Source organism: Cinclus cinclus, chromosome 1 (assembly GCF_963662255.1).
Source record: "Cinclus cinclus chromosome 1, bCinCin1.1, whole genome shotgun sequence".
NCBI classification, from domain to species: Eukaryota; Metazoa; Chordata; class Aves; order Passeriformes; family Cinclidae; genus Cinclus; species Cinclus cinclus.
Window position 1 is genome coordinate 64367615 of NC_085046.1, and position 13629 is coordinate 64381243.

General features: G+C 43.4%; 1 protein-coding gene across 1 annotated transcript; it reads left to right on the forward strand.

Moving 5' to 3' along the window:
- The first annotated feature begins 2751 nt into the window (after window positions 1–2751).
- FAM8A1 (family with sequence similarity 8 member A1) lies at window positions 2752–12166 on the forward strand. The gene is made up of 5 exons (XM_062488636.1): window positions 2752–3262; window positions 7813–7933; window positions 10220–10343; window positions 10568–10707; window positions 11020–12166. Exons 1-5 carry the CDS (start codon window positions 2767–2769, stop codon window positions 11162–11164), a joined length of 1026 nt encoding a protein of 341 aa, XP_062344620.1. The 5' UTR covers window positions 2752–2766; the 3' UTR covers window positions 11165–12166.
- Window positions 12167–13629: the final 1463 nt, after the last annotated feature.

The following is a 13629-nucleotide window of genomic DNA, read 5'->3' on the forward strand; positions in this document are numbered from 1 at the left end:
TCTCTTTAACCATCATTTGCATTTATTTTCACTCTGTACATCAACAAAAATACTTGATACAAATGTCTAAATAGCACAAATTGTGGCTGCTGGACAAACAATAATTAACCACTTTGCAATGACAAGACCTTGTTGTTGATTAATGTCCAACTCTCATCCAAGGACGTTTCAGAAGAGTTCCCATTATTAGAATATTTCAGCATGATGCAGGAGATGTGATCTGTTGCCCCCGAGCAATGGAAAGAACTGAACTTCAATGCTTTGGCAATTCCTCAGTTTTAAAAGTTGTTTAAAACCCTTGAAAACAAAATGCTGGAAGGCATATCAAAAATGAGCAAAGGTACAATGTCTGTAGCTCTGTACAACAGGCAGATTTACAGCACACCAGTGTTCAATTACCTCCTATTGACCATGAAGGATTCCCCACTCAAGAGTGACTGATCAGGTTTTTCAGCATTACCTACACTTAAAGAGCTTAATGTGGGATTCCTTAACTATTATGATACCAGCTTTTAGGTGCTTACCTCCTGGTTTTGATCTAGTTCAAAACATTTCCTCTTGCCTAAATCTCATTTTTAGGGAAGAGGATATTTAACTGCCAAGGCATTCAACTTCTTACCTTCATCAGCTGGTACAATGAGCTGCCCACCCACAAGAGAAAGCAAAGTAGCAAGAAATGGGTGCTGCAGAAGACTATAAATACTGCCTTGTGTGGCAATCTGACACAGCAATGAAACAACACCCTCTGTGGTCAAAAGCCTAAGATCTGAGTTTCTCACTACTGGCAAGCCCTGTTGTCACAGCATCTTCTGTCATGTAAAACCCAGAATAGAAAAATCTGAATGCTTGCAGAATTTGTGGGTCAATGGTGGGTTATTTCTTTCTTTTTTTTTTAAGCAGAAGAATGAAAAACTATTAACTGAAAAAATTTGGCATGAGGAAACATTATACTGTTACCTGTTAGTCCCCTGCTCTCTGCTGTCAGTGATTGTTTCACCTTGAAAAAAAAAAAAAAAGGCTAGTCACTCCTTGGTCCTGAAGGGTTTGTGGTAAAAATCCAATTTAAAAATAAATAAATAAATAAATAAATAAATAAATAGACTGTAACTCATGAAGGAAAAAATGAAATATGATAGGGAAAAAAGCCTTGTTACATTATATTTATTGTCAGTTTTCCAAAACAGTTTTTCTATTAAGAATTAATAGATGGTTTAAAACCATGTCTTCTTCTATACCCTTGTCTATCTTCCCTCCTTTCCTCCTTCCTAATCATGCTAAAACTTGCTGTGTTGCCTTAAACATTTACCCATATTGATTCCACCAAGGTCTATGTTACAAAACATGCCAGTGTAATTAAAACCAAAGCAAGGTAGTGAGTGCCAGCACCTTACATAACTGCCTAATATAGTATGGGTCACTATTTGATAATCACTTTGGCAATTCACCTCAGCTTGTCTGTATTAGAGACTCACTCCACACAAACTTCTGGGACTGAAAGAGTGGAAATCTCTGTTAGATACACAGGGAAAATTCTTTACTGTGAGGATGATGAGGCAGTGGAACAGATTGCCCAGAGAAGTTGTGGATGTCCCATCCCTGGCAGTGTTCAAGGCCATGTTGGATGGGGTTTGGAGCCACCTGGGCTAGTGGAAGCTGTCCCTGCCCATGGATCTTTAAGGTCCGTTCCAAACTAGGCCATTCCATGATTCTATGGTTTTATGAAATTACTTCATTTTTAGAAATTGGTTGAGGTTAAATGGGAACACAGTTCAACGGGGAGAGGGAGAAACTTCTGATCTTGTTCAGCTGTGACATTTGCTGTCTTCAACATGGGAAACATTTCTCAGTTCACAGTATGTATTACTTGTTAATTCAGTATTGAGCTGTGTTAACATCTCTGTCAGACAAAACTCCTGGTCTGGTTGAGAACACAGAAACCTTAAAGGCTTAAAGTCAGTTTGAAGAGCTGTGTTTAAACTTGCTGCTGGTTCTTTGTTCAGCATTTGATGGGAGCAAGTCCTATTAGGAGCAGCTGAGGGAGCTGAGGGTGTTCAGCGTGGGGGAGGCTCAGGGGGCCCAGGTCAGGGTCGGCCTCTTGTCCGGAGAGCTTCAGGTTGGACACTGGGAAGAATTTTTTCGCAGAAAGGGTGATTAGACATTGGAATGAGCTACCCAGAGAGGTGATGGAGTCACCGTACCTGTAGGTGTCTAAGTAAAGCCTGGAGGTGGCACTCAGTGCCATGGTCTGGCTGACAAGCTGACGCTCAGTCATAGGTTGGACTCGATTACAGAGGCCTTTTCCAACCTAAATGTTTCTGTGGATTGTGGGGGGTTTGTTTTGATGGGGGGGGGACTTGTTTGTTGGTTTTGGGGCTTGATTTGTTTTGGGCAGGGTTTTTGTTTTCAGAGGACGAACATGATATGTGATAGGGGAAAAGATGAAAACGGGGAGATAGAGGAGGGAAAAAAACAAAAAAACAAAAAAAAAAAAAACAACAACACAACATTAATACCAGGGAAATAAAACCGCAGAACGCGCGCACGGTGAGGACCTCTGGAGCCAACCTCGCCCTCACATCAGGCCCAGCCCCCTCCGCCTCAGCGCTCGGCGATACCATCTCGTGGCGGGGGCGGGGGGATACCCAGTTTCTCCTCTGGCTCGGTACGCTCCCGTCAGGCTCTTCCCCCCCCCACTCCGCTGCGATAAGTGGGAGAGGCGAGGCGCGTTCCCGGCGCACGCGTGGTGAATGCTCAGTGCCCTCCGCGATGGAGGAGGTGGCGGAACGCGGCCGGGCCGGCGCTGGGGCGGCGGCGATGGCGGAGGGCGGCAGCGCCGCCGGAGATGAGGCGGCCAACGCCGCCGCGTCCTCACCATCGCCGTGCTCCTCTCCGGAGGGCGGCGGGACGAAGCCACTGAGCGCGGCGGAGTACGCGCGGCGCGTACACCAGTGGCTGTGGGACTCGTACTGCGGGTACCTGGGCTGGCAGGGCTGCCCACCCGCCTTCCTCGCCGCCGCCGCCGCCGCTGCCGCCGCGCAGCCGCCCCCGCACGCCGCCGCTGCCTACTACAGCCCCTTCTACCTCTTCGCTCCACCACCGGCACATACGGCCTCTACCGGGACGGGGCCCCGCGCCCCCGCCGCTGCCACCCCAGCGTGGCCGGGAGCGGCGGGCGCGGTGTCCCCCTTGCCCAGGGCGGCCTCCGGCAGCGCCGCCGGCACCAGCGGCAGCAGCGCCTCCAGGGACACGGGGCGGCCGGCGGGTGAGTGGGGCCGGGGCTGGGCCCGGGTCGCTCGGCCTGGGGAGGAAGAGGAGCCTGATGAGAGCCGCAGCTCCGGGAAGCGGGATCTGGACAGGGAAGCCGGGGGTGTGCGACGTTGGGAGTCGCTGCGATTCAGTTGGCTGCGGCCCCGGGCATGTGGCTGTGCCTTGTGACACAGGGTGACAGCCCTAATGCTGAGGTCGTAAACCCAGAACTTGGTCCATAAACAAGTTTGCATGCAAGGTGACAAATGTAATACCGAGGTTGTAAATCCAGAACCTGATGGATAAGCAGGTTTGGGGGGATTGACTTGCATACACAGCTTACAGCTTCAGACCTTGTAAAGATGTTTTCCTACGTACGAAGGAGTTGGGGTTTTTTTCCCAGTGGAACTTATTTTTACGGTCACAGGCTTGTAATGCATCTAGCTTTATAAGTAGCCCGTTTGGTGGTGAAATCTAAACTAACTTTGCCTGTTTTACTGGGCTGTTGGTGCTGAAATAAAATAATTTGGGTAAATCGAAGCAGAGAAGTGAAAACATGCTGACATTGAACGAGCTTAGGCAGTGGGACCCGAGATAAACAAACGTCTGTTGCAGCTGTAAACATGGAAGGCCGTGCACAGCAGGCCTTCTGTTTGTATTTTATCAGCAGTAAAACAAACACTCTGATCACATCAGAGGTAAAACCTGGACCAGCAACAACTCCTCACAAGTCAAGGAGTGCCTAGGTCACATTCCATGAGTGTTCGTACCACTGTGAGCAATGGTAGGAAACTGGGGAGGAGAGCACTGCTGACAGACTTTGGAAAAAAGCCAGTGCTCATTTCTGTCTGCAGGACAAAGTACGACACCGCTGATCTGTAATGTTACTTATAAGCTTAGTGGCCATAGCTGTGTGGAAGATGTTTTTCATTCGTTCTTCCTTATTTTCAAGGGAAGAGAGCCTAGCTTCTGAGCTTGCTTCTTTCTTATGTTTTTAAGCAGATATTGCTTAAACATGGTTAGAACCCAAAATAGTATTTTCTGTATTTGCGCCCCAATTCTGTTATGGTTTGCTTATTAACTGATACTGGCAGTCATTAAAGGGAGGGTTGGACAAAGGCTAGGCTGAAATGCTTCTTGGATTTTTACCTGTTTTTTTTCAGGAGCTAATTCCATATGTTAAAGATAATTTAAGGCATGAATAGCATTTTATGCTGCTGAACATGCTTATTCTGAATATTGCATGCTATTGAAACACACTTGGCCTTCTTAAGGGGACTCGATATGTGATGCAGTGATACAATACAGTTATAAACAAGGACTGTTGTGTTGATGCTTTGGCTTCAGATTGCAGATGGATGTATCTGGAACAGCTAAAGTGATTATGGCTTCTTCCCTGCTGTAGATTATTGCCCACACAGCAAGCGAGGCAGGGCAGGTCATGTATCTGTCCCTGTGCCAATGCAGTTTACAGCCTGTGTGCTTATGTAAGCTGAAATAAGTGACAGCATATATTAATGATGTAGATTTTAAACTGGCATGTCAAAAAGTGGGATTGTTAGCTGCCTCTGCCTCTTCAGTCTGCTTGCAAGTGTGTGCCAGAGCAGCAATATTTAACAGCACCCTGGGTAGTGGCAGGCTTTATGTGGACAGTCACCACAATTTAAGACACTTCCTTGCCTGGTCCCTCCCTGCCTTACTGCAGGAGATTACTGTTCATCCACTGGGAACAGTAGGGCAAAAGGTGGGGCATCCAAGCCTTAGCTGCCCTGTGGCTGACTGGTGCTAAAGCCCTGTTAAGCACTGTGTGGATGCAAGATCCTAGACACTGAGCTGGATGGATGTTGCATTTGGCTGTCCTTGCTGAATAAATAGTAACCCTTGGCAAAAGAGTGGATTTCTGATATGAGGAACATCTTGAATCACTGCAGTGTAAATCTGACAGAGTCTAAGGGTTGCCAAGGTTTCTTAATGTGATGGAGTTAAACAATTTGAATACTTATTTTCCTAGCCCCATGTAGCTTCTTCTTTATGCAGTCATTTAATTTAATTTATTCACTGGTGAGTAAATCAGTCTCTGCCACCAACTTCAACAAATGTGCTGCTTTTAACAGAGCAAATGAAAGCTTTCACTTGGTGCTGTGTGCTCAGGCCATGACTGGGAGACTGGCTGTGTTCGACCCCTCCTTAGTTGAAGGATCTCTAATTAGAATTTAACAGACAACTTGGACAGGCTTTGACAATGCCAGTGGAATCCATGTTAGTATTCTATATGTTGTGGTTTGACACTGGCCCAACTCCAGGCACCCACTGAGTCGCTCACTCACTCTCCCCTGCCACGGCTGGGCAAAGGAGGGAAAAAGAAAAAAAGAGTTAACAAAGGCTTCATGAGTGAGATAAGGACCAGGAGGAATATTTCAAGGGCAAAACAGGCTCAACTTCAGTTGCAAAGTGAGTTTTATTACTAACAGGATCAGAGGAGGATAATGAGAAGTAAAATAAGTCCTTTAAACACCATTTCCCTTCCAGCCCCTCCCTCCTTCCTACTGACAGTAATGAAGACAGGGCATGGGGGTTTTGGTCAGTTCATCACTGAGATTTTCTTCTGCTGCTCCAGAAGAGGGGTCCTTCCCCTGTGAGGCTGTGGGGTCCCTCCCACAGGAGACAGTTCTCCATGAACTTCCCCAGCGTGGGTCCACTCTCCTGAGCAGCAGCCAAACCACACCTGCTGCAGTGTGAACTCCCCCCATGGGCACACAGTCCTCCCAAAACTGCTGTGGCATGGGTTTGCCTCTTTCCATGGGGTGCAGTCCTCCAAGGACAGTCTGCTCCAGCCTGGGAGCAAGGGCCCCCTCTCTCCACCAGGTCTCCCACTGGATCAAAGCCTCATCCAGGCATCCACCTGCTCTGGCATGGGCACCTCCCCCCTGGGCTGTGGATGGAGCTCTGAATCCCCTGTGGATCCCCATGGGCTGTGGGGGCACAGCTGCTTCACCATGGCCTCATCACAGCCTGCAGGGGAATCTTGGCTCCAGCACCTGGAGCACCTCCTGGCTCTCCTTGTCCACCTTGACTGATCTCCACCTTCTCCTTCTCTGGCCTTGGTATCACCGTCTTGTTTCCCTCACGTATTCTCACCTGCTCCTCTTCTCTGACTAGAATTAAAACTTGTGACTTTGTTTTGATTTCCTTCCTAAATACATTGTCACAGAGGCATTATCAACCTCCCTTCAGGGGCCCAATTTTGTTCAGCAGCATGTCCATCTTCAGAGCCATTGACCATTGGTTCTGCTGGACATGGTGAAAGCTTCCAGCAGTTTCCCACAGGAGCCATCTTTGTAGCCCCCCTGCTACCTAAAGCCAGGCTACTTGGTGTTTTTGATGCAGTTATCAGCATAGCAGGTATGAAACAAAGCTGTATAAACCCAGGTGTGTTAAATAAGAGCTGGCTCTTACCTGATCCCTGCCTGATTCTCCTTACCCATTTATAACTGATGTGGGCTTTTGGCTTGGCTCTCGCAGCTCACGGGGCCACGGCTGGCAGCATCAGTCTCAGCAGCTGAACTGGGGAGGCTTATTCTAAATTAAATTTGATGATGTTTTTTGAGACTAGAGAATGGTGTGATTTTTCTTTCCTCTTTTGTCCTTTCTCTGTGTGGTTATAAGTATTCTCAGAAACAATAACAAAAACAGTAGCTGTTTCCTATAGGTTCCAGCTGGTGGTAGAAGGGCATTTCTAAGTGAAGGTTTGATGTGAGTCATTGCAGGTTTCACATGAGAATCATGTGTGTTCTTTGGGAAATAGAGGAGTAGCTGGGTCCAGATGAAATTATTTTGCAACACTTTCTTGGAAACTTTCTAAGACACTCTTTTAATGTTTTTTCTGCTTAAATCACCTGAGCAACAAAAGCTTGTAAGTGACTCCTTTGTGCCCATTTGCACATGTCCAATTAAATAGGAGAAATGTGTTATGTTTTCTGGCTGGGGGTAGAGCAGTATGCTGTGTTATATTACAAGGAGTCTGTAGGAATGTTTATGTCAAGTATGACTGATCTTTTCATCCATTCCTGCTTGTATTTGAGTGGAGATAAAATAGGCTGTGTTTTACTCTGAGGACTGGTACTTGGTATACTTCTGTGTATACACAGAAGCCTTGGTGCTGAGGGATAGAAAAGCTATGGTAGGTTTAATTCTCTTTTTAATCTGACCTCTCAGATTTACATAAATCTATTCTCTGTGGGGTTGTTCTAAACAAAAGAACACAAAAACTGATGCATCTTCAATGTACTTCAGCTCTTTAGTAGGGTATTATTTTGCCTGTGATCCTAATTATGAGGGACTCAATTCTGGAAGAGTTAAAGTTCTTAAAGAAACTTCTTCAAATTCAACTTAAACAATTAAGATTATTTTTTATCCGTACATTTTTAGAAGTTTCCTTGAACATTTGGGCAGAGCTCTTGATTATGTTCTTGCAGAGAGGTTAATGTGGGTTTGTGCTTTAGATGTTAGTGTTAACTTGGTGTTAGTGCCGTAAAATCTGGGTAATGTGAACTGTTTCTGTTGCAGGTCGGGAGTTCCTTATCCCTTCACTGGCACACAGGTTCATAGCAGAGATGGTGGATTTTTTTATTCTGTTCTTTATAAAGGCAACCATCATTTTAAGTATTATGCACCTCAGTGGAATAAAGTAAGTTGAACAATTTAAAGCTTTGTTACATACAGCTTTAAGCTTTTCATGCTCTTTGAGGTGTCAGGTTGTATTTGTGGTATGTTTACGCATATGATATAATTAAATAACTGACAGAAGTTGAGGAAAAGCACCACTAGGCTAACTTCCCTGTAAATACATCCTAATTTTGTGTTAGCTGATGGAAACACAGAACTTGTGCATGTCTATAGGCTCACAAACTCCCTACTAAGGAAAGATTAAACTTGCACATTTATGGGGTGTGGGGAAAATAGCAAGATTATTTAAAAGTCCTTTATAATTTTCAAAGAAAAAACATTGAAAAACTTTTAAAACAGCCTTTAAAAATGTACTAGATCTGGCTGGGATGAAATTAATTTTCTGTGTAGCATCTTTTGTGGTGCTATGTTTTAGATTTCTGACCTAAACAAACCACCTCCCCCCACCCCCCCACCCCCCAAAAAAAAAAAAATCAGATAAAGCCAATCAGATATGTATGTACTTTGAAAATACAGCCTGGTTGCTAGGAGTGCTGCCACACTGCAGGCTTCACTGGGTGTAAATTGGGTTCCTTAAAGTGCACGTAAGCATTCTGTGTGTCAACTGTACACTAGACTGAAAGATCTGTCATTTCATGTTTTTGTACACAGATGTAGTAATTTACCTCAAACACTTCCCTCTTAAACTGCTTCTTTGCTGCAGATGCTGAGTATTACTAAGTATCATTATTATCTTTACTGTAGATAACTGAGTTATTCCTTAACTCAGTTATTCTGCTTTATAATCAAATATTTCAGTCTGATTAAGAGATGAGATCTTGGTGTAGTCAATAATTCCACTACTGTACAAAGGCATTTCAGAACCCAGGCTTTCTGCTCAAGAGCCATCCAAATGTTGCCTGATTGTAAAGTGATACTGTACAGATAATATCTTCCAGATACCTTCACCTGCAGCTTGGAAGGGGTGTGGAAGAGGGTCAAAGTCAAAACAATAAGTATATCGTTGTAGATGATCATTGGGTTTTGTTCAGATAAGCAGCAGTTAAAATGCTGAACGTTTATTTGTTTAGTGGCCAGATCCCACTGCCTGTATCCTGACACCTTGTGTTTCCATTTTGCCTTTAGTAGATGGAGAATGATACCAAGTGAAGTACTGGAAAGATGGGGAACAGTTATATGTATATTGCTGCTGTAATGGGATGAAAATGTTATTTACAGCATTTTCAATATTAATAGTTTTGTGAGACAGTTGCTTACATAGAACTTCAGAGAAATGTTTGGCGGGGGGGTGTGTTTCTGCTTGAGAGACGTGATGTGCTTGGGGATAGGCTGTATTGTCATGAAAAACATAGGTCCTCACAGGCTCAAGAAAGACACTTCAGACCAAAGCTGTATTAGAGGGAAGTGCAGGTTGTGCTGCACTGTTTTTTTAATTCCTGGGTTGTTTGGGGGTTTTTTCAGTTCTTAAGTCTGAATAAAGAGGAAGGAAAGTAGCACAAATATTAGATGGACTATTTTGAGGTGGAACTGCACAGTTGTGTGTGAGCCTTCATTAGATGCATGAGTGAAAAATGCTTCCCTTAGTGTGTTGCAAATACATCCATTCCAGGTATCAGATAAGAATATGACAATCTGTGAAGTTTATCTTATGAAGATACACCATTAACTCCAAATTAATGTTTTGCATAGCTGTCAAACTAAACCCCATAGGGTTTCAGTTGCTTTATGTTTAAATCCTCCTATTGCCTATCAAGGTACCTCCAGATAATTATGGTGAGCAGTAAAGAATGAGAACAAGGAACTCTGATGTGAACCCTGATCATTCAAAGGAGGATGTAGAGCTCCCCAGATTCCTTAGGGAGACTGCCAACTTCTCCCATGCATTTGTAAAGAGTGCCCTTTTCTTTTTCCTTGAGTGTTTGTGTAAGAAGATACTTGGAAGCCTTCCATTTATATCAAGTTAGATCATTATGTGCAGAATCTGTTTACCTCCCAAGAAGTGTGAGAATTTTCAGAACAGTTCTGCAGTTCACTACCCAGGGACACCATTGTGCAAAAGCGGTAATAAAGAATGATCTTTTCTTAATGAAAAAGACAAAACAAATTAGGCAGCAACTCAGAATGAAACTGAGTGTTCTGAATTTTAATGGCTTGTTTAGTATCAGAGAGGGCAAGGAGCTTTTGTTCTCTTACAATACCAGAATGGAGGGAGTGAATTCTGGTATTAAAAGGGTGACACTGGTACTGGGAGAAGGATGGTTTTAAAGTTCAGTTTTATTTTGTACAGGGACATCTCTAAATTTGCCATGCATTACATCATAGAAGAAATAGATGAAGATACGTCCATGGAAGATCTGCAGAAAATGATGATAGTAGCTCTCATCTACAGGTTACTAGTCTGCTTTTATGAGGTAACTACTCATAAACATTAACTCCTGTAATTAATAATTGTGAGTTGTTGAAGAAACGGTTTTAAAAAACGATGTTATCATTGGCCAATAAAGTAAATCCTCTTAAGGTGTTTTGGATTATGTTGAAGCTCATGACATTCGCATAGTTCTGAGGATAATCAAGTTTGCGAGACCTGTCAACAACACCAGTGGTGTGTGGAATTGAAATAACCTTTCTTTTACAGATAATCTGTATTTGGGGAGCAGGTGGAGCAACCCCAGGGAAATTCTTGCTTGGACTGCGAGTTGTGACATGTGAAACATCTGTACTTATTGCACCCAGCCGTGTGTTAGTCATTCCATCTTCTAATGTCAGTATGACAACGTAAGTGCTCCTGGCTCAGTCTCATTGCATTCAGGTTAAGTGTCAGAAGTTTGTGATTCTGAAGGAACCGTGCCATTGCTTTGTTGTTGACCTTTGCAATCGTTGGATTGCAACAGCTATTGTCAGATTCTGTTGTCAGATATTGTGATCTAAGAATAAAATAGTAATTATTTGGTCACATGGGAATATTTTTCAGGGTTGGTGGTTAAATCTCTTGAGCGCAGCTTTTGTGCGGTGCTAAACTTGGAAGTTAACTACTAATGTAAGCAGAAAAATGAAAGTAAGGCACTGAATACTCTGTTCTGATTTCAGGTCCACAGTACGAGCTTTGATCAAGAATTTTTCTATTGCATCATTTTTTCCTGCGTTCATTACACTGCTGTTTTTCCAGCATAACAGAACAGCCTACGATATTGTAGCAGGAACTATTGTGGTGAGAAGAAATGGAGTCAGATGATAACAAAAAATGAGATTTTGGGACTGGTTCTGAACATCCCCTCCAAACCCCAGTGAATTAAAGACCTACCCCAGAAACTGAGGTGTCTGTTGGAATCTTTTGCCCTAATTAAATAGGAACTGACTCAGAAGCTGGAAAACATGGTTCCTGTATGATGCCAGCAAATACCTTCAAAGCAATGGAGTTTTCATAGATGCCAAAGAAGTTGGGGAGAGAAAATATGTATTAAATCCAGGAGTATTAATTAACCTCTGTCTGACTGATGAGACAAAAACTGTCTGCTTTAACTGCAAAAAGGAGCTGTTCTGTTTGTCAGTCTGTGGAAAGCAGATGTCTAGGAATACGCCACCTTAAAAGAAAACTGCTCCTGCAGTTTTGAATGTTGGCAGGTAACTAGAAAATGAAGTTCTTGTCCAGACAGTTGCCTGTCAAAGGGTAAGGGGAAAGAGACATGCAGTATTAGACAGCAAGGCAAATGATGTTAATTAAATTGCCTGTATGCAGAAAGAGAGAGCAGCAGAATTTATCAGTGTCTTTTATTATTGCTTCACAGATCGTATTCCCTCACCTTTTTAAGTATTTTTTCACAGCATTGATGTGAAAAGTTTTTTGTGCATGATTGTCTCAAGCATTGTCACTTCCTTCACTTGTCCAAGCTAATAAAAAGTGAAACAATAGCTGCTTTTTCCTTTGGGAAGGTTATGTTACACTGCAGTGTGTGTAAATAATTCTGGAGCCATCAACAGTACAGACCATGCTAATGAAAGGTAACTTTTTGCTTCTGTTTGGAGTGAAAGCACTTGTGTCTATTTCTTGCATATAATGCAGAGCAGAAGTGAATGTGTTTCAAGAGCACGCAAAAAGCATTAACTGAAATGTGTTATGGTGTAAATCTGCAAAGTATAAATACTGGTTATTTTCACTTTATCCTTCTGGCTAATTGTTTGTATATTCAGATTAACTTAAATACTGAATAAAGAAACCTAGTATTTTGCATGACTATATTGCTTTGATGATTCATTTATTCTCATATGTTGGTAGTATCTCAGGAAATTAATATAAGCAGTATTAATGTTTTACTGAAATTAAGAGTTTGAAACTCTTCAGTCACAGTTTTTGTGTGTTCCTCTGTTGGACCTAACAGTGGCTGAAGTTCTTGCCCTGCCTTCAGTTTGGGACAATGGTTTGGTTGACAGAAGAAGCACTTGAGAGCTTGGTTATTGCTCTTGTCTCTAGGTGTAATAACCTAATCAGCAACGTGTTCATATGCTGCAATATTTTCAATGGACAAGTTGTGTTCTTTTGTGTATGACTGTACTGTGCTTTTCAGTTGTCATTTGGAATGATGATTCAGGACTAGATCCTGTGTTGCAGAATGACGTTTTGCCATCCATTACATCTCCAGAATGAGGTCACTAACTTTTTAGGTAACAACTTTTAAATATTTACTTTTGAAGTAAAGAAAAAAAAAAGTTGTCTTGGCTAGAACACTGCTTTTAGAGTAGTTTTACTTTTTGAATACTGTCAGCGGTGGTGATCCTCTTTACATGGGCAGCCTCTTCCAGTGCTTGACAGCCCTTTCCATTAATTTTTGTTTCCTGTCATCCAGACTAAACCTCCTCACGACAACAAGCCCTTTCCTTGTCCTACCACTTCTCTCCTGGGATGAGAGACCATTCCCCCCCACTGGCTACACCCTCCCTTCAGGCAGTTGTAGAGAATAAGGTCACCCCTCAGCCTCCTTTTCTCCAAACTGTACACCCCCGGCTCCCTCAGCTGCTCCTCACAGGACTTGTGCTCCATTCTTTCAAAGACTTAAGCACTGAGGTCAGGCATGGCAATCAGCCCGACGAAAGCTAAAGCTATCAGAACCAAATTAAAAGTCCTTTCTACAGTGAGTTTTGCCTATTCACAACACGAACTTCTCTTTACTGAGCAGTGACCTAAAAAGTAGGATTCAAAAGTGGGGGGATGGGGGAAGAAGAGAAGAATGCCACTTCATTACTACCAATTCAGATATAAGGGAAGGTATCTGCAGAGAAATACCACCCCTTCCACAGCAGGTGAAGAAAAACAGTTACAGTGCAGGAACACGTAGCCTGTCCATGGAAATGTGTATACATTGTGCTGCTGGCTGGCTGGCTTTTAGTTTGTCTCTTATGCAAGCAGCTTGTTTCTGCTTGAAGGACAAGTGCTTGGTTTGATTTAGGGCTAAGGGGGAGAAAGTGGAAATCTTTGGCATTTTTCATATGTAGACAGCTGGAAGCAGGTGTGGCTTGAAAGTTGAGTTGCTGAGCATTTTCTGTTTCTAGAAACAGTGAGTGGAGCCCTACACCTGAAAAGAACAGTTGGCCTTTGCCCTCCTGTCATGTCCAGCTTGTGCTTGAAAGGCATCTCACCTCGTACCAGCTGCACCTGCTGCAGGAGCAGGGAGCAGTGCTGGGATGCATGGCAGAAGTGCCAGC

What these genes read in the sequence shown, in the direction of transcription:
- FAM8A1 (XM_062488636.1), top strand. Translation starts at nt 2,767, where the DNA reads ATGGAGGAGGTGGCGGAACGCGGCCGGGCCGGCGCTGGGGCGGCGGCG. An exon ending in GGACACGGGGCGGCCGGCGG is followed by an intron (nt 3,263 to 7,812) that starts GTGAGTGGGGCC and finishes TTTCTGTTGCAG; the next exon opens with GTCGGGAGTTCCTTATCCCT. An exon ending in TCTAATGTCAGTATGACAAC is followed by an intron (nt 10,708 to 11,019) that starts GTAAGTGCTCCT and finishes TTCTGATTTCAG; the next exon opens with GTCCACAGTACGAGCTTTGA.